At 34.0% G+C, this 25,158-nt stretch overlaps 1 protein-coding gene across 5 annotated transcripts in view; it reads left to right on the top strand.

Annotated features, from left to right (window-relative positions):
* The window catches only part of SNTG1 (syntrophin gamma 1), a 357,499-nt gene that overhangs the window by 265,784 nt on the left and 66,557 nt on the right, over positions 1-25,158 (top strand). For all 5 annotated transcript variants that reach the window (XM_074898981.1, XM_074898980.1, XM_074898983.1 and 2 more), the window contains one exon: positions 15,795-15,833. In XM_074898981.1, the coding sequence (XP_074755082.1) occupies positions 15,795-15,833 (39 nt within the window). The remainder of the gene's footprint in view (positions 1-15,794; positions 15,834-25,158) is intronic.

Below are 25,158 nucleotides of genomic sequence, written 5' to 3'. Positions count from 1 at the left end.
TCTCCTATGGGGTACTGAATTTTATGGAAAAAATAGGATTTTGCTGGAAAATTTCAACTGAATTGTGAATATCATTTCAGTTAAGACCGTTCATGAAGAAAGGTACTGTCAAAGAGACAAAAAGAACTGATGTTCAGACACCTGTTTTACTGTTTCAGATTCCCTTTCTGTCATACTAATGTTAGTCACTTCCACAACTATTCTGAGGTGTCACAAACATTTTTCTCCTCATCAGTTTTCCTGAGATATTCCAGATGTCTGCAAAGAATCTCTTGAAGTTTATTATTGTAAGAGGAGTCATAGAAATGCAAATGCAGATAAGAAGCAAATCTTGAAGGACTTTAGCTTTATAAGTATTAGATATTATACAAGTGAACAATGCCTACATAGATGTTTGGACTTTCAGCACTGAGCAATGTCATTCAGCTCTACATATTTTTATGATGTACTTGTTAGAGGGAGTGAATATATTATTTTTACCACTTGTTTTGTTCTTTGCCTGGCAGTATAAAGCAGGTTACCCATAAATTTATATTTTAATAGTGTGTGCATTCTATTTAAATGTTTGCCTAATTTTGTAACAGTAGCAATATTAATTTTAAAGGTTTTGGGGGGTTTCTTTACATCATAAATAGGGTGTTTCACAAGAACTATGCCCTTAGGCTGACACAATCCTTATGGAGTTGTGGAGCTAAACATTCTTTTTCAGTTCCTCTTTAAATAATTGATAAATTATAGTCTGTATGCATGTTTAACATCAGAATTATTTCCTTTTGCACAAGATTAATATAAATGGATGTTAATATTGCTGTATAAACATAATGTATAAATTTTAAAATACTATAGCAAAAAAAAATTCTAAAAGGCTGTTGACAAGCTGTTTTAAACAGATTAATTCTAAAGTTATTTGCTTAACTCATTACTGTTTAGCAAAGTATGCCGGCACCTTAATTAATCTAGTGACTCTTGCCGCAGTAGTATGGAGATTAGCACATTCATTTACCAAGTGGTAACCATAAATAGCATTTTCATCTCAGAATGTAATGAGTAGAAGTCAAGAAAATAAACTATGCAATTTGAGTAAAAAAGCAATAGTCACTAGGTTTGGATAGTGACTAGAACTTTCTGAGGCTTGCAGATGGTTGTACCAGTAAATTTAGTTGCCATTTACATAGCTGGATAGGTTACAGGCCAAACTTGGCTTAAAGCAATTATAGCTGTCTGACCTCTATTTATTCTTCTGATCCAAACCTCACTTCCTATTACCTTTGTAAGATGATAGCACAAATCACAAAAAATCACAGCTCATGCATTTTATGGTTACATTTTTTGAAACCCTAAAGACAGACTCAGAAACTTTTCACTCCTGGTTATAATACCGTTCATTCTTTATAATGGAGTGACTCAGAAGGCAGTTTGTGTCCTGACCAAGTCATCAGCAAGTAATAAAAATATCAACTTGCTGCATTAATAGACTGTGTAGCTCCACTGGCCTTCTTGTTTTTATTTGATCGGAACTACAACTCTGAGGCATGTTTTTCTTTTTTTGGATTTGAATAGATGAGAAACCTTAAGCTCAGAAACATTAACCTTTCAGCTTAGAAAAAAATCTTACTTTATGCATGTTGGTGTCTTCTTATCCCAAGCATTAGAACAAAACATCAATTAACAAAAAAAGTTAACACTAATAATAGGAATATTTTCAACACTGCCACTCTGATTTTATCAGTCTGTCATCAGCATCTTAGCAGTTCTTTATATTTTTTGTCTCTGTTGCTGTTTACTACTGTTATTTCAGTAGCATTTCCTGTAGAGCACAGGGGAGTCTACCAATACAGTGTTACCAGTACTAAAGAACATTTTTACATTTTCGTACACAAATACTTGTATCAAAAGTCAATAGATAGCCATATTTCTGTAAGATGCATACTGTACTAGTCCCCTGGAAAGAAAAGGAAGTGCAAGAAGGGCCATTGGCTAAATGATGAACTCTTCAATAACCTAAAACAGAAGAAAGAAATAGCAGAGTGGAATTTGTTACTAAGTGGACTCGGGAAATATCACATGAATATGTAGAACCAGAAAGGTAGTAGGACTAGATGAGATTGCTCAGCTGGGAAGTAGTAAGGGTGAAAAAAAACAGTTTTGACATACACTGGTGATAAAAGAGAGACCAAGAAAAGAGTTTGTTCACTTCATATTGAAAAGAAAATTATTGGTAGATAATGACAAGAAATTCAAAGTATTGAATGCTCTTTTGGATCAGAATTTACTCAAAAAGTCAGTTATAAAAAAATGATTATCACCATTTGTAAGTGTGACATAGTTTTGAATAGTGTCAGAACATGTTAGAGACCAAACAAGGGGGACTAGTTAACACATTAACGAGAAGGGTTTTAAGTATACACATTCCCTGTAATTCCACATGTGCCCTAATTACATTACTCGTAAGCTACAAAAGATCAAACTTCTGTTCTAAATCCATTTACTGAGAAATTTTCTAGATTAAATAAATAATAGTAAAGTAGAAATTATAAATTTTGTGTGACTTAGAACACCCAATGAATACAGTTTCGGGGTAAAAACAACCGTTATATAGCTATGACTTCATTTCATTAGTATTTTTTTCAGTCATGACCATCTCAAAACTAAATCTTTTGCAAATTGTGTTGTATGTGTTAATACTCACCTAATTACTGCTAAGAACAATTAGTACTTATAGTGAAAATAATTTTCTTCTTGGACTTTGATCTTATGTTCTCACAGCAGCCTATGCTTCATGAATAGGCATGATATTCCAATATTTTATTGCTTTGTTCACTTCTAAATTACCCAAATAACACCCATTCCAATATATATTACTATTTTAAGTGTTATTATAATAATGTCAAGTTTATACAGCTAATTCCCACATCATGACAATATATAACAATGTAACCACATACAATTTTACTCATTATACATCATCTCTTTTTTTGCAGCTTGACATACGCATTTCACTTGTTGGAAATTATAGCTTTTGTGCTCGTGCTCCTGTCTTCATGTTTCATTATACCTTTGCAGAACAATTTGTTTCCCGCTTTTTCTTTTAGCTATAGGGCTATAGTAATTTTCTGAACATGTTTGTACCATGCCTTTTTCTTTCCGGAAAGATAATGTCCAGTATTGATAACTAAAACTTCACTAGAGTAATGAGAGAATGTGTTGTAGAAAAAAAATAACATTTTATTTTAATTTATTCCAATAATTTATGTGTCATAATGATGATTCTTCCTTTGATACTAATTTTTTCATGTTGAAACTTAGAGAAATTGACACGTTATCTTGAAAAGATGAAATGCTTTATTTGCATTTATTAGTTTATGACATCATGTTTTCCTTTGGATTACAAGAACTATTGATAAAGCAAAAATCTATACTTTTGATTTACCAATCTCTTTTACTGCTGAAAAGCAATTAGACAGGGAGTTGCTGTTCTGAAATCTATTAACACAGGTGCACTTCCAATGGAAGATCTTAAAAAATGGTTCTTGAACTTTATATACCATGTGGCAACTCTCACTTATACAGAAATATGTCTTTTTTATATGGACTTGAAATTTGTTTTACCTTTCTGTTCTCTGTTGAAAAACTATTTTCAAAGATGATATTTAGCCCAGTGTAATGCAATGAAAATCAATAAAAGTTCATAGTTTTCTCATAGGCAAGTCTGAAATGCGCGTTAAAACAAAAGTAACCTTTAAATTTACTTGTAGTATCCTCAGTGCTTGTCTTAGTCATGCTAAGAAGTTGGTAATTCATGAGAAGATGGGAAAATTCTGTTGATTCTTAATTATTCAAAACTCTTCCTATTTAAGGATTACAAGCTAATATCCAAGGCAAGAAAAATATACTATCTATCACTAATGTCAATTTAACATCATTCCTGTCAAAACTGAAATAGATCTCAAATGTAGTTCGGTATTTAACACACTTCTTTAAAGAAAAAAAAAAAAAAAAAAAAAAGTTTGAGCTTGAAAATTAATTGGTTTCTGAAAAAAAATGTTCACTACCCCTTCTGGCACTTTGACATATTCTACCCTTTGGCCTGCCTTTCAGCCATGGTCCCACAGCCACACAGTTCTTTGAACTTATATATACCATATTGCTCAGTATTTGAGCATTCTTTTTCAGAAATACTGGAAGATACTTGAGAAGGCCCATGTTTATGATGACTTTTGCTTAGTATTTTATAATGAAATTTTAGTTATGAGGTGAAATTGTAGATAAGTAGAAGGAACTGCATTCTTCAGTAGGAAATTAAATTCAAGACTTTTCAAGCTAACGGCTTATCGATTTGTTAAAGAGAACGAAGGTTAAGGAGGCTCCAGTCTTTCCTACTTACAGCAATGCAGAAACTTTATTGCAAAAGATTTTCTCACTGAAAACCAACTAAGAGTATAACTGAATAAGGTGCAAGAGTAACTCTGTGATTAATCTGAATGCAGAGTACAGTTAGTCGGATTGTGTATAAGGGGGAGGGACTAGAAATATTTTATAAAATATAAGGATATGACCTTTAAATATAAAAGTACCACAAAGTAATTTTGTAGTGTTTCAAGCTAGATTTAAAATTGTTTGTTATACAGATGAATGGTGAGCTATCAGCAGAAACAAGTACTGTAAAACAAAAATTTTTATACCTGTCTCACAGTGACATATAAAAATATGTATATAATTTTTTTTTTATTATTATCAGATTTAGCAGTTGTGTTCATTATCATGTGAACCTAATGCCTCAACAGCTATTTTGTATTATGTCAACCAAATTATTTCAGTAATGTAACACCAGGTGATATTTTTAGCTTACGCACAAGCAGTTTGTTACCTGGTGCTGTCAGCCAAATTGTCTCATAAATATTGCTGTTCTTCTGAGAGCTCCAAGAGAATAAAAGCTTGTAATTCTTTTAGACAGAAAAAGTAAAATGTGGCACAATACAACAAAGACTAGGTCTTCCTCTAATTTTATTTTTAATCCACTCAAACTAAACAACGTGTTAGTGGTGGGGTGGCAGAAGATACAATACCTGTAAAGACTGCAGAAAGCCACTTTAGTTTCATTGCCTCAGGTAAAGGTATTTGTCTATGCCACTGGCAACTGGCCGATTTATTGAACTTTGCCAGCAGGAACTCATTTAGACCAATATGCTATCATATAAGTATTAAATGTATTTTAAAAATCACTAGTTACATTTCTACAGGGCATTAGGTTCTGTCAAGAGGGTTAATTGTCTCATGTGTTATATATAATTGTGTAAAATTCCCCATTTCTTCTCTCGTTTTACTGCCCTCTTTGTCTTATTAAATGCCAGAGCGCAAACTGCAAATGTTGTTATATCCACCAAATTGAGGAGTCCTGAAGTAATGCAAACCTTGGCAAACTGTGAACTCTTCATGGGCAAGGTCAGAAGCCTGCTGGTAGACTGTGAACATAGGAACAAAGCAGGTTTAACTGTAGTCTTCAACACACTGCCTCTCATTCTGTTTCAGCCAAGTCAAAGTGAAAAGACCAGGTTGGCAAGAAGGACCTAAAAGGCAAGGGTCTGTGTGATAGCATAAAGAAGCAACTCAAAAGCTGTGAATAGGACTTTTAGGGGGAAGGAAAATGAGGAAAGATATGAGCTTCAACAAGTAAAGCTTATACAGATCAAACCGATGATGAGAATATACATTCTGTTAGGGATTTTTCTTCCAGCATCTGCTAATGGTGCATGTGGAAACTTTAGATGGGAACCAAAACTATAGATGTTTCAGTCCAAATCTTAAACTGAATTTGTAGGAGTTATGGTTTGCAGTTCCCTTCCCAAAGAAGTCTGAGGGAGGAGGAGGATGCCACAATTGTAGCACACCTGGTAGTGAAATCTCTTAAGAAATTGGTAGAGAAATTACATGAGAAAGCTGTCAAACTGTGTGAAATCTGGAATCAGAGGGTGTGGATAAAATGATTGGCAACAAGCCAAGAAGATCCACAATAACACCTACTGTGAATGAGGACATCTGACTAATGAGGTTTCAACTTGCATGTCTTCTTCATAGGGAAATGGTGCCTTCTCAGGCAGCGATGCATTACAATGCTGCCCACAGTAACTGAAGTTTTAAGCCTAATGATGGAGTGGGAAAAAAAAAAAAAAAAGAGAAAACCTGGCAGGCTGGAAAAGCTGTGAGACTAATGATCACCCTTCTCATGAGGAAGAGATGTATTGGGCGTGAGTGACTCACTCCTCTGTGTGATGAGAAATTTGGATAAGTGACTGAACCTAACATTGAAGGAAGCCTTCTGTCTCCCAGGAGCTTAAATCTGAGGGATGCTGCCAAAGCCATCTAGCCAGATGACAGTTAACTGGGACTGCTCATTCATGCAGGCATGACTGATTTCAGTGTGACTTTAGGCAGACCAAAAGTGACTACAAGACTCTTGGAGGAAGGCTGAGGGGATCAGAGCTGTTGTAGTGTGCTAATCATTCCTCCTCATCATGCAGGAAAATTGTGTCCTACAATGCTCGTATGCAGAGGCAATGTTACCAAATAGGGCTTTGACTTCTTTGACAGTAGCATGAACTTGCAAGGAAGTACAGGTGAAATGGAACTTCTTAACCTGAAGAAAAGAATAACATTTCAACTTCAGAAAAGCTACACAAAGAGCAGACAGTTTCTTTGTTTCTGTGATGGATTACATGAGAAGTAATGGTCTTAAACTGCAACCAGAAAGAGGCTGTTTTGATATAAGGAAAACATTCTGTGCTAAGTAGAGCTATACTTGATAATTGATTGACTCATACGACATTGAGAGTGCCATCGTGGTAGGACTGTACAAATGGGTTGGGCAGACAACTTTGATCTGTTGAGTTGCTTTTCAGCCACACGTTTCTATTCTTTTGTACTGTTGTAGAATGAGCATATTCATATCAGCACTTGCAACTGTTTCAGAAATACTAGGATAAGACAAACTATGACTACCATTAGACTGCAGTTTTTTCTCCATTGCTTTGGAATACTGTGAAAATTTCTGAAAGTACTACATTCTAGATATTATATTGTCTGAATGTTATGTTGTAATGAAATTGTAAGTGAAAAGGAAAATTGAAATTGGAGTTATCTACATTATTTAATTTCCTTGGGAAATCAGAAAGTATGAAATCTGATGTTTTATATTAGGAAGATGTATAGTTCAATTTTTAAAAATTTAATAATCTGGTTTCTGCTGGAAGAATGGCATGCGGTTGCTTATTCTGCAGTAATAACTGGTGGACAGAGGGATTAAGAGCTGCAGACCTGTTAATAAACCATCTAAACCAGATAAACAACCCTCTGATTGATTATTTGAATTTAGATAATTATTCCTATTGAAACCCATCCTCGTTAAATACCAATCTCATTACCTCAAGTGATGTGTCACTCTTATATTAGGTACATAGACTACATACAGGTTTTGAGATTTGTTTTTTCCTACATGACTTTAACTCTCCTATTAGCTGCTATGAATTACCAAAATTATAACATATCTACTTTCCAAATGACAAAAACACCCAGCCTTGGTTTTTTCTATATGCATATGGTCTTGTTTGTCATCATCCAGGTTTCATAACAAGCACAAATATGCATTAAATGTCAGTCTTGGCACTATATTTATCCTTGTAAACTGTATATCAGCTTTGAAAAAAAATTATTCTACCTTAAAAAAAAATTCTTACTAGATCAATGACGTTTTTTAATCATATCTAGTACACTTGTTTAATAACGTTATTTTGCTCTTCAGTAGTTTGTATATTCAAGCATTTCTGATGGTGTTTGTAAAGACAGATTGTACAGACAGACAGGCATTACTACTGCCTTGATTTTGTGAAGGAGAGTGGACCAGGGTTTTCTTCACTGTGCTCTCACTTCAAAATTTGGTTCTTTTCTTTGCCTTAACTTTAACTTCATTCCTTTGACAAGTGCAGATATCTTGTTCCGCCAGGGTGTTGCTGTTATGATTTAGTGATATGTTGAGGATATAACTGCTTCTTTTGTATATTGTTATCTACTAAACCAGTCATTAGGACATGCTGCTCCTATCATATTCTAAACGTCAAATATTATTTTGCTGTGTTCTCAGTCAAACTAAAGTATAATAACTCAAGCATGCTATTTTAACTAACTCATGTAGTGAAGTTTGGAAGTTTAGGTTCCCACAGTAAGTCGATGATAGTCTGTGGAAATGAATTGTAGATTTCTAATGCCAAGCATTATCTTCCAACTATTAAACTGTTATATTTTTCTTCTAGCAGTGAGATTTTTGAAAGTTTAGAATTTATTTTCTTTTTAACATAAGTCCTAATCTCTGTTTATAGAGGAAGAATATAGCAACAGTAAGGTAAAACATTCTTGAAAAACAGGATGGAATGTCAACAAAACTTTACTTGAATGTTGAGAAGTCAGATAAAGGTAGTAAAATGTGTATTCTGGAGGCCTCTGATAGCTTCTAGTATTTCCAGCTATAGAAGATATATAAGGTGTATAGTTGAAGTATTTTGAATACAAATTACTTAGAATTCATAATTTAAAAAATATTATCTAGGGAAATCTAGAAGTTATATTTCAGGTGGAAGTCCCTGATATCTTCAAAGGAAGACTGGATTGGTCGTTGTTAGGTATACTATATCTTTACTTAGGAATCTCTGTATGTTTTCTTAACAAGAAGTAAAATGGATTTGAATACCTATGAAGTATTCAGATGGATTTTCATTGCAAACTGTTTTTCTTTGGTGGATAGTAAAATTGTTTTAAATTGCAAATGAAAGAGGTACTCAAGAGGAACATATTTCACTATTTTGTGAGTAGATGTTTTACTGATGATTATCTGTATCAGCTTTTTTACTCTTAGTGTGATTGATACTGCAGTAATTATATGCCAATGAGCAACCACTATTACGATATAAACCACAATTATCCAGTTGCATTTCATTATCTGAAGAAGTGCTTTTTGTATCTCCTTCTGTGTCAGCTTTTTTCATACTTTTCCAATTCTTATTGTTCACAGTCTTTCTAGTAAATCTTCAGTAGAGAGACATATGTTTCTCACTTTCAGATGGGACCATAATAGCTTTTTCAGGGACTGACTTTCAGTTGTTACCATTGTCTCTTTAATAATATGCATGTTGCTGCTTGTATTTTAATTATGGAGGTTCACTGTCATGACACTATGTTGTTTGTAACACAAGTATCTTGTTTAAAGAAGCACAATACCAATATTATCATTAAGGTAATATCCAGATTTAGGAATAGGTGTTAAATATTGCAGGATTAAATAAAGTCATTCATCTATTAATAGAAACCTTTTTTTTTTTTTTTTTTTTTTCCCCCCCTCAATTTAAGCAAAGTAATTGCAGTCCTATTATTGGAACATCACAGTTGTGGGAAGACTATATTTTGTGCTTTTGTCCTTAGGGCTCCCACTATACTTCCATGTAATAGGCAGAAATCTAGTATTTCTTTGAAATATCCATCCATTACTGCTCTGCTCGTAGTGTTCAATGCATCACCAAATCCTTCTGAGGGAAAAAGGAAATGAAAGAATTTTGATGGTATGCGGGTTTGAAATCATAGTTCAGATGGCCATTTGTCCTTCGATAGTGCTCCTACATGCCATAAATTGATTATAACTCTCAGTATACAAATCCTTTCTTTCCATGCATCAGTTCAAGACCTCTGTTAGAAATTATTTGTATTCAACTGATTTGTTTTCTGGGGGGAGCATTCCTGAGTCTTACTAGCCATCCTTTGTTGTCTCCAAAAGGATTTATCAAATATCTGCATGTATGGGAGTTCACCAAAACGTGCAAGCTCTCTGTATGCTTTGTACAACTGGCAGTCAGTACAAGAATTTAAAAGGAAGCTTTTAGAATTATAGGACTTCTTTCCAGATGAGAAATCAAGACTGTCAGGCCTTTCTTGATCTACTTATATGTAGGATTCGAAGGAAAACTTTTCATTTCCAGATGGATTAAGATGATCCATGAGAACTTCAAGTGCTGATACTGAACCAGAGCAAAGATCCATTTTGTCCTGTGTCTGGCAACAGCAAAAGTATAGCTATACTGCCCTTTGTGTTTCCAGACAGCTGCTACTTTGAGACTTCTTCAGTCAGCTGATAAGGGACTTCCTGAATGCCTACAGTGTGTTAATTGTCTATACTCTTTAATTGGATTTGATATATTTTTGTAATTTTTTTGACTCCTAAGAGGGATTTTATAACTATTATCTAAGTTGAAACTTATATCATCTTGTTTCTCACTTTTGTTCTCATCTAGAAAACACAGTGAGAATGATTCAGCTTATGGGCAGCTATAGGAACAGACTCTAAAACAGAGGTCATGTTTCTGCTTATGCATTATTCAGTGTTGTATCAAGCCTCTCCTCTACATAAATGTTCATATATTCTGTTTTTTCCCTTTCTTCCTTCAAGGAACTTAATGCTGAGTTCATTCAGGCTGAGTGAATTTACAACGCAGTGCATCTAGTCTTGAGAAAAATCTGAGTTAGGCATGAAAACATTAGAAATCATGTCATTAATCCCAATATTTCTATCCTTTGAACCATTTAGCGGCTAAAATGTGGACAACAGACAATACAGAATGGCATCATCCCTGGTAGGTCAGGAAGCAGACGTAAGTGTTGCATTAAATAGTTCCTATGCTCCCATATTTTCCAGAAGATGTTGGCAGATCACTTTGCATATCATAGCTTATATGGATTTTCAGCCTAAACTCTAAAATCTACTATACCTTGTAAAGCCAGCATCAAGAATTCTTACATTCAGTCTATCAGCAGCTATACATATATTTGAATGTATTCACCAACGTATGATGTATTTCGTGTGAACTGTTGGATGCTTCTTTCAAATTTTCTTTGATTCCCTGCTTTCTTCAATGCACGTATACTCTTGGATAACAAAATTTCACAACCTTACTGCAACTTACCTATCACATTGAGCAGAGAAAAGCCTAACAAGGACAGAAAATAAGACTAACCGACTAATAATTCCAAATGTTAGTTATATACTCTTCCTTAGTCATTCATTAACATTAGATTATCACAGCATGTTTTTTTCCAAAGTGCTCCAAATTGTAATGATCTTTCTACCTGTGCGCAATCACTTAATATTCCATTGGCATACACGAGATAAAGTTAAGAACTATTTAACAAATTTTCATTCTTGTCAAGATATTATAGTTTAATTAGCTGTTAATGAATGTAAATCAGCAGTTATGTAATGCAAACGATGAAGAAGGCTACAGAATCTAAATTGTTTGGGTAAATCCAGATATATGGCCAGCATAAATTAAAATAATAAAGAATTTTTTTTGAATTGGAAAATTTCTGATAAGGAAGGAGATCTTCGAAATTACATGGTATCTACGGGCTGAAAGAAAATGAAAGTTCAAATCATATGTGCAAGTGTGCAAGAATCTGATCTACTGTTTAAGTCAACAAAATACTGAGCGGCAGCTGTTAACCTCACATTCAAAATGTTGCCCTTAAATCTTGGCTGTTCCTGTAGGTACTCCAAGAGAATGGTTTCTGTCAAGCTCTTTGTCCTGACAACTAACACCTACTATATTATTGCTTCTTGCAGAGGACCAGTTGTGATACCGGAGACTCACACTGTCATTAATTATCTTTCCAAGTAATACATTAGAACTGTGAGCCTCTCATTTACAATACAATTTTTGAGGAAATAGAATTAAAGCAAGCATGGGACACGTAGAGTTTTCAAACCTATGATTGCTTCTATTTACATTTTTAAGAATTGGAAGAACCTGGAATCACTGCCCTTACCTCTAGATCTTACTGCTTTTAAGACTCCTTATGGTGGTATGTGCTCATTGGAAGGCACATTTGCTCATCATCTCATGAGGTTCCTATGATTACAGTGGAACAGCAGATTTTGTTAAATAGGTAAAAAAGATCAAACAAACCCCTAATAAATAGCAGTCTTGAGATCACACTTTAAAATCCTCTTTTGGAAAGTGAAAATAATTATTACAGTGTTGTTTGCTCAAAGAAGGTCTGAAATAGTACCTCTTATAGCAGTGAACAATTCAGTTCAGTTTCAACTGAATGTGAAAGTTTAAAACTCAGTTTCTGTGAGCTTCATCAACTGTATTACAGCAGAGGACAACAATAATAAGGTAAAAATCACACAAAAAATTAGTAGTATGCAAGGCTATTCTTCCAAATTACTGCTTCTCTGACATGAAGATTGTTAAATAAAATAAAATTTAAAAAAAAAAAAAAATTACAATCATTGTGCACACCTGAAGGCAAAGCCTGCTCATCTGCTTGCCCTGCTGAGGAGTGATGTGTTCCATGTTCTTATTTGTTCCTTCTGCAGAGCAGGCACAATCATCACTGTGAAAGCTATCCATCTGTGGTAGCAACTTCTAGTACACAAAATTAACTGAATTTGGCCATGATTCATTCTTCTCTATGTCTAACTTCTTTGTACCAGCTTCCTGTCCAATATTCTTCATAGTTATGATGTCCTGACTTATTTGGCTAGCTGATTTTTTGGAACATATCTAGTCATATTTGTCTGTACCCTTATCACAACCAGATATGCTTCAAACCATTCTTCTATGATATCTTCCCCTAAAATCTATTCTTCCATTATTGTCTTGTATCAACACTTGCCTATTTACTAGTCAGATGCAATACAGTGCAGAGGTATTTTTTTTTATGCCTTCTTCCTCCTTCCATGTTTAGGTGATCACCAAATCCCAAACTACTTTCTGCATGGTGTTCTTAGATTTTTTTTCCTAATCTGAATTTGTGGAAGTTGAACCAGAATACAGTTTCACCCCTCAGCACCTTCTTTGTGAACATGAACTAGAAGCAGGTAGTTCTTGTTAGTTTCAATTCAGCTTTCATGCTTCCTCTGTCTTTGCCTTCAGAACAGAATATGTTTACTAGCTGCTTCTTTTGACTCCTTTTGGCCACTCCTGATTTTTTATTGCTGTGCATAAACACATCTTTCTAAAAGAATTATTTCAGAGATCCCGCCTTTCTTTTTTAGGGTAATATCTGCCAGAGTGTTTTATTTAAAAATATTATGTGCAAATATGTGTGCAGTGTATTGTACTGGTGTCCTCTGATGAAAACAAATGTTACTTATTTATATCAGTTACATAGTGTTGTGTGCTGTGATTGTGCTTAATAAATAATAGCATTACAGTGAGTTCAGTAACATTGTGGAAGACTAAAGGAACATTTTTCTTTTAGATAATCTATCAAGTAACGGTAGATTTTTTTTTCTCTTTTCCTTTGTGAAAAATGTTTACATTTAGATTTTGATTATTAAGGGTTGGTGGATCTGGCTCATCTATAGATTAAATTTTACTCAGTGTATTTTGTAACATGCTGGGAAGAACAACGTTGACTAATGTTTTTCCTTCTGTATTCTCAACACAGTGTATGTCATAATTATAAAGATCAATGGCTTCTGCTGCCTAACTGTAGAACTTTTTTTGTTTTTTACCTTATGTCCCATTGTTATGCTTGAGAATGATAAACATTTAGGGCATTCCTAAAATAAATCACACTTAACAGTTTTTAATTCCAGGTAGAACTAAACACCTATAATGCAGTTTGCAAACTATAACATAATTAAAAACAATACATTTCAGGAAATCATCACCATGTTACCTGAAAGATGAACAGGACCATTTCAATTCATCAAAGTAGCAATAGTCAAACAACTATGCAATATAGGTACTTAGATGGTACTTTGAAAAATGATCTGAAAACTTATGAGAAAATGTTTGGATCATGCATTTTACCTTGGCCAGGAACATTTAAAACTACACAAGGCTCCTAATATACTTTATTTCTGTTAAAATGTTAATCTCTGTATATGAAGTAAACAACAATGCTACCAAAGTATTTAATATGTAACTACAACTTGCCCCTAGAGAGGTATTTTCAGCATTTTGTTTAGAATCTTTTTCTTGACAATGTTCTTCCATAACTGAAATTTTTCACAGTATTGGCTGTTGTCTTTGCTTAAACTAGAGGGAAATACACAGTTTTGATGAGGATTTTAATAGAGTCTACTAGCACAAACAGAGATTTATCATACTGGAGATTTATGAATAAATCTCAGAAGTCTTGAAGTCTCTGTTTTTCTGTCAAAACCCTGTTTTTCATCCACCCTTTCTTTTAAGAATTCATGCAAAATAGTTGTTATTTCATAATGTGTGGATTTATTTTATTTTAATACTTTATCCACCGAATGTTCTAGCTCCTCTAATGCTTCCACTTAAGTTACATTGAAGGAGGAAACTGAAACTGAGGTACATGCAAGAAGGGAGGGTGGAAATGTTCTTCTGGCACTTTTGATTCAGGATACATTTGAAAACCAACTGAAATTGCTTGTCAGCATGTTCTTGGCTGTAAAAATTATCCTTTAATAGCAAAACTGTGGGATGTCAGTGACAGACTTACAGACTTGCTCAGTATTTACATGAAGAATGCAGAGAGGTTACCACTGCAGCAAACAGTCTGTTTCTAAAACCTGCAAAACACGTTGCCGCTCACATCTCTGCATATATAGTGGTTTTGAGATGATATTGTAAACACCAGAGGAAATTCAGTGGGGATTCTTCTCTTCTTCTAAAAAGATACCATACCTTTGGTCAAAGCAGTGTAAATGTTATACTGTGGTTTCAGGGCTTTCAGGGCTATACAACTGATTCCTAATTGACAATGTCTTTCATTTAAAGATGTGGTTTACTCCTTTACCCATAGCACCACAGAGAATTGTGTAAAGTTAATTTAAAAGAGCTAAAAATAAATTCTAGGTATTAAGTATCTGTCATGAATGCACATAGTAGATTTACTAGGTTTGCTCAAAAGCTTTCAGGGCTTATGCTTAAAATAAAAATAAAAACCAAACAAACAAACAAACAAAACCCACAAAAAAAAAACAAAAAAACAAAAACCAAACAACCAAACCACCACAAAAAACACAGGTTTGTTCTGCTAATGGCAGGAATGGGTATGTTCCACACTTAATTCTCCTTGATTTGGACACTTTTTTTTGTCAGAAATCTGACAGTGTTTATTCAGATGGAGTCAATGATCTGCAGGGCTAAGTAAAAACTCCTCAAGAATCAGGTGTCTCAGACTGGTTTTCTCCTTTTACCTAGGGGTATTGTTAAATGTTTTAAGAAAAAATTACTTGAACAATTATCAAAACTGATTTTGCACACTTGTTGTTGCACCTAGAATACAAAAGTAGAATAAGGAATATTTCAAAGGCTATTCCAGCCCAATTTCCCATCATTCTTTAAGGAAAGGAATTTGCTTAAAGCTTGATGACTTTGGTGTATAGTAGTAAGTTGTTCTGAATTATTTATATAGTTAAACACTCCGTTTAATGTTATAGCTTCTAATCAGAAAAAATAAAAAGTTGTAGTGTCATAGAATTCAGAAATAATTTTGCAGGTATTTTCCTTTTCTGTATTCTGAACAGCTGAATGAACCACACAGTGACCACAAAAATGTCTAATCATTCACATGAGCTTGTCAAAGATTTCAGTTTCTTTACTGCAGGAGATTTTCAGAGATTTTCTTATATATATATATATATATATATATACACCTAATTTGGAAGGAAGTGTCTGATATATGTCTCTAAAATCCAATGAAATCCAATGTTTTAGGGTTTTTTCTTCTAATGACTGAGTATTAATCTATTTTTTTATTCATTTTTATAGATTAAAAAAATCAACAGAAATTTTCCCGTAAACCAGCAGGTAAGAAAAAGAAAATTTGGGGTTGTTTCATTTGCAGTTCTCATTTCAACTGTGTTTAATTGTGTGGTAGCTGTGCATTATTCTAGCTCAATAACTCTCAGTAGATTTTCTTTAGAGCATACCTAGATGCCTCAGAACAGTGGGGTTTTTTCTAAAGTCAAAGGGAGCTAGAGTGTTTGGTCAAAGTAAGATCATGCGTAATCTTTTCAAATCAACCTATTTAATGCACATATATATATTTTCTTCAGATTGCATCTTATGCATTTTACCATTTTACTATAAAAAGGGGAATGGGATTGTTACACTTTACAGAATTAGGCAGTAGCCATCAGTGTTTTAAAATACTAAAAATGTATGAATTCTGTTATCTAAATGAAGGCATAAAAAAAAAATATTTGCACAAGGTTATGGAGCACACCAGTAGCAGAATTTAGAACAAACTGAGTCATCTGACTGTCTCCAAGCTCATCCATTAGCAGTCTCATATTACTGGAAGGCACTGCAATGTCTTATAAAAAGGGAGCAAGATTGAATAGAGATGGTTTCTTGCAAAATGCATCTTGGACACAATTGCTGCTCTTCTTCTCTACAGCTGTGTATCAGGTGATTGGATCCATGGAACAAAGGGATAGAGTTCTGTGTCTTGAGGAATCTGTTCTTTCCACAGTTATTTTTTATTTCTAAAGAAGCAAACCTACAGGCAGCTCAAAGTTAAAGGCTGAAATTCTGAAGTTCTAGTTGCTAGAGACCATAGTAAGAATGGACAACAGACATGCCTCCTCAAAAGGATCAGCATGTATTTTACCAAACTTTTGAAAAAAAAAACATGAATAAAAATATTCAGGGTAAAACTCAGTATGCTGTAAAGTGAACAAAGATTCATTTGGAATAAAGTCTCTTCCCATACTACAGTAATGCCCTTCGTTGTTCTGTGATACAGCACAAGAGTTGAAAATGTGACCACTTTGTGGGGGGCTAATTATCACAGACTACAAGTCGAGTAAATTAAACCAGTTAGTTAAGTATGCATGTGTTGTATATCACAACTACTACATAATGGGGATTTCTTTTTAAGAAACTTGTAATAAGGGGAAACAGAGAAGTGTGATTCATCAGAAGGAACCAATTTCTTCCATAGGAGAGAAATATGTACAGAACTGAGCTGTAAGCTTGACTTCAGGAGGACAGATTTGAGGAATAAAAGTGCTTTCACCTCCCTTACACCACATCTTCTGCCAGTCAACATATTTCTCAGTTCCCAGTGTCTGGCCCAACTTTATTAATATAGAATTATTAATATGGAATTGTGCTGTAACTCACAAGAGGAGACAATATTACTATTTTGTTTCCTGTTTTCTTCATAAGAAGGTCCACACATCATAATAATAACAATATTATTATTATTAATAATAACAACTATATGGGTATACATAAATGAAGTTAGAATAAATGAAACATAATAAACAATTAAGTACATTTTTATTTGCCCTTGATTCTCAATTCTTCATCTGCACTACAATTACTCAGGTTTTTAGATACTTTTATATCACTCTTGCGTCCTGAAGTCACAGAAAGGAAGTGGTTTGTCACATTCAGCAGTTGAAGATAACACTCGCATTTGGGCATTTCAGAACAGTTTCTATAACATCAGTTGCTGGCAGTGGTAAAGAAATGCTCCTATCTCAAAAGGAAGGACAAAATAACTAGTGAAAAACAAATAGTTAACTTGCTCCATTTTCACCAATAATTTACTCTGAATTTATCTCTTGTATTTTCTACTGAAAAAAAAAAAAAAAAAAAAAAAGAACAAGAATATAAACAACGGTTATAATGTCCCACCAGGCTTACATATTAATTCAGTGATCTATGCTCTTTTGGAACACTTGGCATGTGTGGTCAGTAAGGCATTTTCCTCTTTGTTAGAATTCCAGTGGAAAGCAGAAATAAGTTTCTTGGCTTGAATAGCTTGTTACTCATGTTATCTGTTAGGGCAGCCTGCAATTAATGTGTTTTTCTCTCATCAGCGTTAATCACTATATTCCAAAGGAATTACCATGGACCATTTCAAGAAAGTCAGTCAAAAGTTCAAACTCAAAAGAAAGAGGCCTATGTGTTGGGCAGTGGGATTATTAAAACCTCACTGCCCATTAAATACTGGAAAAGAAAACGGTTTATTGATCTGTGGATGTCTTGAAATTTTAAAGAATATTAATTTCAAAACCAGACTCTTTTTTGGGTTTACCTTATGAAAGATGGTTTGGGTTTTTTATTGTAGAAGGAGCTAGGAAATTTCACCTAATTTAATAAGGTATTTCTGAGAAGAATCAGAAAAGACAGATGTAAGGTTAATTTCTGTCTTCTGATATGCAGCAACCATTAACATGATATGCAGGGAAGGAACAGGTCTTTTTACTTGTTACATTAACACATCATTATTTATCTGAATACTAAATTATCAACTTGAATACTTTTCTCATCTTGACATTTATTTTAATAAAATGCATTTTTGTCTAAAAGGTTGAATAGCTACTTTTGACTTCTTTTGCAAGCACATCATGAACTTGATCTCTGAAACAGATCTGATTGGGATTTTACTTCTAAATGTTTCTTACAGTATATTTTGCCTAAAATGATTGGTCCAAACTACAAGCATGTTATCTCTTCAGGGTGGAAATGTCTCTATGTCGTCTTGTACACCCTATGCATCTTGTTCAATAAAAAGCAGTAATAAGATAAACTGACAGTTTCTAAGCACCTATAATTAAAATGTTTTTTAAAAAAACATCTATTTGCTAAGAATTTTTAGAGTACTATCTTTAATCAGTACAGGTAAATAAGGTTTATGTGATCATGTGGCTTTACAGTTCTCCCTCAGTGACAAAATTTCTACGGTATATTTTACATTTCTTCCCTGTATATCTAAAAGATTACTGATAAATTTCAGTATTTAACCTTTTCTCTCAAATATCCTCCTTTACTAAGGGGATTAATATCTTTCTCACGTTGAGATATTACTAGTATCAATAATTCATGTGAAGGGTTTGATTTTACACCTTTGTCTATCTAAGAAAAATTTTCTATAGACTTTCCATCAACAGTGGCAACATTGCAAGTTAATGCTTTGACTGCTGTCTTCATCCTATTACGCTTAAAAAAACCCCATACTTAATTTCACTTAATGAATACCCATGGGTTTTGCAATGAGCACTATCAAGGTAATTGAAGTTTATTTTAACTTAGAATTTTTGTATATGTATGTGAATATAAAGGAGGGAAAGCAGTTGTCAAACTAGAGACAAGGAACCAATTGAGTTAGAATACCTTTAGGAATGTGTTCTTAATTTGGAGAGGAAAATATCAGCACAGATAGATCCATTAGCATTACAATGTAGAAACAAATGAACCTGCATAGGTATGGAAGCTGCTGTAACACTGACAGTGTTATCCAAATCTGTCAATGTTGCAATAAATTAGAAAGAGAAAACGTGATTAGAAAAGACTTGACTGCACATAATGTAGCAGCTTTCCTTCAAGGAAATTGTGAAAGTAGGTTTGTCTGAAAAATTATTAGAAAAATAAGATACATTTACTGAAAACTGAAAGTTCAAATACGATGAGTATCAATAAGAAAGTGATAATTATATAGACAGCATGAAAAGATAAGAAGTTTTGAGAATGGTGTTTAATAGTGGTGAAAAGGTGATGAAATAAATGCTAGAAGACCACACAGACAAAATATTGTTGAAGAAGATTGTGGGAGAAGAGGGAAATAAAGTTATTTCTAAACTGTCAATGAAAAGAACACCTGAAGGTGGTAAAAAAATTAGAAAATTGGTTGTGTTTCCTATATTGGTACCATATGCACAGTCTACATGTAGTACCATCTAAGACAATATCAGCAAGTAGTTGAGAAAAAAAATAATTAAATAATTTGGTACTGAAAACACAATGCATTTTTTAAATATGAACTAAAAATAATACTATGGCATAGGCAAAATTTTCATAATTCAGAGGAAAGACAATAAAGACCTCATAGCAGAGGCACGAAGAATAGAATATTTCAAGGTTTCAGCCAGAGGCTTCTCTATTTGATCAGCCAAGATGGAAGAGGAAACACAGTTATGTTTCCTTTTCTTGGAACTCATCACTGCCGTTCAGCTGTTGCACTGATTACAGCAAATGTCAGTTCCTGCAAGAGCCATCATTATGCAGGTGAGTTCTGAAAGGTGACATCATCTTTTCTGCTAACCCCTTCCCAACAACAGGAAAATACACCCTACCTCAGTAAACTGTGGTGGTGTGTTGAGGACAGGCACTGCCCATTCCTTTTCAGTTCCCAATTACCACTATGAGTTTGTGAAAGTGCTGATCTCAGCTGAAAATTGACTTGATAGCATCTAGGGAAATCAGTATTAGATAGTCTTTCTTACAAATCTTTCTCATCTTTCTCAGAGTGGGAAATCAAATGTATTGCCTCCAGCTACTGGAGATTTTACTACACATTATAACCCTCATTTTTTATTTGAGTTTTATTGAGATATACCACTTACTGATTGTCATGCCAAGAGGATGAATTGGTTATATATAGTTTAAGTACGCAGTGGAGTTTAAGGTATAGATTTAAATCTTAGTCTGACTTTCAGATCACCTCCTCCCGTCCCTACGTGTACAAGTAACTACAATGTTTATAAATTGCAGTTGGTAATGTCGTATCTGCCCGATCGCACTTCTTTTACTTAACAAGCTAGCAGTACAAAGCAGATTCAGTACCTAGCAAGTCCGGGGAGCTCATTTTCCATTTTATCGGATTATGGCTGTTTACATACATTCACAAATGCAATAAATAAGCTCTTGCTTCCCTACTACAGAGACAAAAGTTGAATCTCAGGTTTTCACATGAAACAGAGGCTAGAATATCTCGACAGAGCAGTGTATTTCAGACTTTCTTTTCCCATGCTGTATGTCTCATCTCTATTAAGATAAATTCAAAGCTATAACCCTTCACCTTTCATTAATGCTGAATTCACAAAAAAGGATAATGGGTAAGAATGCTGTAATCCTTTAAGTTGACACTCTTTCTCTTCTAGACACAGTCAGCACAAGCATTTTTGAAAGATTTGTCTTCTCTCTACAGAAGATACTCTAGTTAAATAATTTTCATTATCATTTTTAAGGAGAATCTTTCCCTCTAGAATTACCCTGCATTTATGGGAAAAGAATTGTCAGCTGTCCTGTTAACAGGTTATAGTGAAAATTATATGCGAGTGAGACAGAGAGTGTTTCCATCTCCACAGCTGTGTCTAGCTCAGTTTTAGATCATGTCATAATGAACTAATGCCACACTAAGGCAAGAAACTGAGGTATAACTGTGCATGTCAGATTCCACAGCACTCAGTTGTCATGAATTACAGTGTTTTGCAGGCATATTTACGTTCTTGATTATGTTCACAAATATACATGGATATTTTCATTTTCCCTTGTTTTTGGTACAATTTAATAAAAACAACTACATGCAGTTGTACTGGATCAGCTATGTAGTATCACCTCATATTCCAGCTTAACAGGCTGCTGTTCAGCTTGATTAAAGTTATGCAGTTAGAACAAACTCATTTAAAATCACTTCTAAAAATTCAAGTCAGTGAGTTTGTTTAATAAAAGCTAACTTCAAAACGCTGTATAAAGGTGAATACACACAAATGTCACGTTGGCTGGCTTCCCTTTCCCTCAAGCCAATGTCCTTTACTGCAGATGTGTTGCATCTCTGCTACACTTGAAAAGGTAATCGCATTGCTCAGCAGGACAACATCTGTTCTAGTGATAAACATCTGTATAAAACATAACACATGCCTTTTTTTTTTTTTTATTGCATAATAATAACCTCCAGGATGACACTGCTGTAGTAATTGTATTAATATTTTAAAAGTAGAACAATTAAATAATGTTCTACTGAAAGGTGACATTGTCCTCAAAACAAATCAAGTTATTACTCTAGAAGTACATTAAGGATAGTATTTGTGTTCCCTTGCCTTAGGAGTATTTTGTTTTCTTATTCTTTTTTTTCTGATTTTGCATTACTGTAGTATTAATTATTTTTCAATATGCCATTACTGTCATTCCTCAGAGTAGCCATTCTACAGCTCTTGACTGACAGTTATTGAACTTTAAGGTCCTATGGTACATCTGCTCTATCACCATCTGTTGTCACAGTAAGGATTTGATCAGGTTTATTTGGAAGGAAAATCTCTAGAATGAAGCTTCTATTGTTAAATGTTTATAGAAACACACAGGGGGAGCTGAGTTCTTGCTGTTAAATTAAGCAGAAGTGCACAATAGGGTGTAAATTATGCTGTGCTAATTCCTGGCATTGTATTGTCAGCTATCTATGGCACTCAGCATGGATTATTACTACATAACATAAGTTTACTGAGCTTTCTGTAAAATGAAAGGAATAAATATATATATATATATAAATATATATATATATATATATAAATATGGTTGGTTGACATGAAATACTTTTCACAGAGAAGTTTCATTAATTGTTTTAGATGTTTCTGAGGCAGTCTCTATTATAAAAACTATGCTTCCTGTAGCCGGTAAAAGACTTTTCTTCCCTTTACATTGTAGTCCAGAGTAGCTTTTGAACTTCAGGACATTAAAAAGTTTTCGAAGGACAAGACACACCATGGATTGTTAGATTTTAGTCTGAGGAAACCATGTTGACTTTGGAGAGAAAGGTCAGACTGCTTCCTGAAGATAGTGGATTACCTGATGAGCATTCATGTTGTGAGTCACTTGATAACATTATTGGATATATTGCTTATATCCTAGGGCTTCATACCCTATAGCTCATGAGAGGATGGAAGTAATTTGGACACTGGCTGGAAATTTAGAGGATAGAAAAAAGTAATTAGATCAAGTTCTTATTTAAATCTCAAACTATAAGTCTGAACCTGTGTATCAAATAATTTCTGCATGTTCAACAAATTTAATTTTGCCTCAGGTATAGATTTCATGCTCATTGACATTTTTTCTCATTTATCTTCTCATATTTTTTTCCTAATACTAACTTGTTAGTATAACAAGTATTAGTTAGCTACTTTTTTCTCTGAAGTATTAATGTCACTCTGTGAAAACTGCTGTCAGTAAGGATTAGTTTTGCCTGAGCAAATGTAGTGACCACATCTATGTTTGATCTGTGTTCAGAGGTTAGTCAAGATAGGGATGAATATACTATATTCTCTATTAAAGGCTTAAATAGGGCAGATGAATGAGGGGAGTCTAAATGCCTTGCTCTATAGCAGACATTTAAAATTGAGTGAAATAAACAGACACATCCCACAACTAGATGTTATTAAATGGAATCCTAAACTGTTAAAAAAAACCCACCAAATTTTACTTACTTTCTGGTTCCTGAAGAAAATTAGTAGATATCATACATATTTTAGTGACATTTCACTTAGGAATCTGCTGGGAAGTGATGTGATGACTAGCTGTTACCCATTTGATTCTAGAGAATGGAAAACTACTGGGATAAGATCCAAAACAGCTGGGGTGTAGTACTGCCTTTGGCATTTCACAGGGACAAGTCAGATAGCCCTTCTTGCTTTGTGGCTTAGGGGTCTGGGTCAAAGATTCACGTCAGGTTCAGAGCCCTCAATGCTTCCACAAAGACTCTTTCTAAGAAATTAATAGAAGTTCCTGCTCTAAATAAATAGATAAATAAATACATATACTTTATAAAAGAACATGTTTATGCCTAATTTGTGGTGACAGTCATGCCTTAAAAGTATTCAACTGGTAAGTGGGCAGCTTGTTCTACTGCTCACCAGATTAAGGTGTCCTTACCAGATCTTTCATTTTGCTTTACACTCCTCTCAGGTGTGAAATCAGGCTCTTTCTGATCCCACAGGTTTTGCATGTCTCTCTGCATAGTGTCATAGTTCCAACAGGATCTGTACTTTATACTTCACCTTTTAGCTTGATGGTTAGGTTAGAAGATGGAAGATAGAGGTTTGATGCACTTACTTTGCGAGCTGTGTAATTGCCAGGTTGTCATAGTATGGGCTTTCCCTTCAGCTGTGACTTTTTGCAACAATATGATCTTAATGTTTTTTAATAAATCTGACCCTGCCAGTATGCATCGAGGGTTCTTCTGAATCAGACCAACCCCCCCACCCACCCACAGGTTTAAGTAAGGAATCATTGCTTCTTGATTTGTCATAAAGCTTTAATATGGACAAATACTTGCAGTTCTTCCCAGAAGCATAATTCTGTATCTATGATGAGGTCAGTGAGAAACCACTGAATTTAAATAGCAATCGAAGGAATTGCTTTTGTTGCATCATTTTATCCCTTTATTATATTTATATGCATGACATATTTAAATCCTGCTTTAAGTCTTTAAATATATTTAGATCTGATCTTTTGCCACTTGCCCAAAAAATGGGATATGTAAGATAAATAGGCCAGTGAAAGGGGTACCTGCAACTTTAAATGACAGATTTTTGGAGAGAGTTGCATACTTATGATGTCTGAGACTGGAAACATAAGTACGAAATATTAAAGCAAGAAAGGACCATTTTTGATTCTAATAGAATAAATAATTGCATCTTTTCCATGTATTTCATCATTGAACAAGAGTTTTAGCTACTATTCAAACAGGGTAACAAACCAGGAGGACAGGAAGCAAACTTCAGCACCCTTGTTTAGAAGTAGATGGCTTGAATCATGCGTATGTCCTCTCTGCTCTCTGACAAGTTCCTGAAAAGTGGTAACAAAGAGAAGAAATAAGAAAAGGAGAGAAATTGAGTCACTATATCCACAAAATATATAGGTCATTTTTTTTACAGTTATACTTGGAAAGATTAAGTATGAGGAAAATTTTTTTTTTCCTCTAACCTCACCTTAAATCAGGAATTGTTAATATTCATAGCTTACCAGATATGAATTTGTTCTGTCTGGCCATTTTGGGATTTTCGTTGGAGGTTGAGGCTAGAAATAAAAAGCAAAGCTTTATTGTAATGTCTCTTCTATTGTATCAAGTAAATGTAAAAGTTCCCAAGAATAACAATTTTAGTAGATTAGAATGAAGGTATTCAGTAAGCCTATATACACATTATTCCTTGGGGAATTATATAATCTAAATAAATTAATTGGAATCAATGAAGCATATACTTTACCTGTAGATCTTCTATGGAAGGAGCACATGGGACTCAAAAGGCTTAAAGAAAATATTTTTAATTACAGTTTACTTTAAGAGGAGAGGTGAATAAGCATTTCATTTTTTCTCATTCACTTATTTTAAATCTGTGCAGATAATTGG

Source organism: Athene noctua, chromosome 2 (assembly GCF_965140245.1).
Source record: "Athene noctua chromosome 2, bAthNoc1.hap1.1, whole genome shotgun sequence".
NCBI classification, from domain to species: domain Eukaryota; kingdom Metazoa; phylum Chordata; class Aves; order Strigiformes; family Strigidae; genus Athene; species Athene noctua.
The sequence above is the reverse complement of the archived record's forward strand: the minus strand, read 5'-3'. Positions and strand labels throughout refer to the sequence as shown.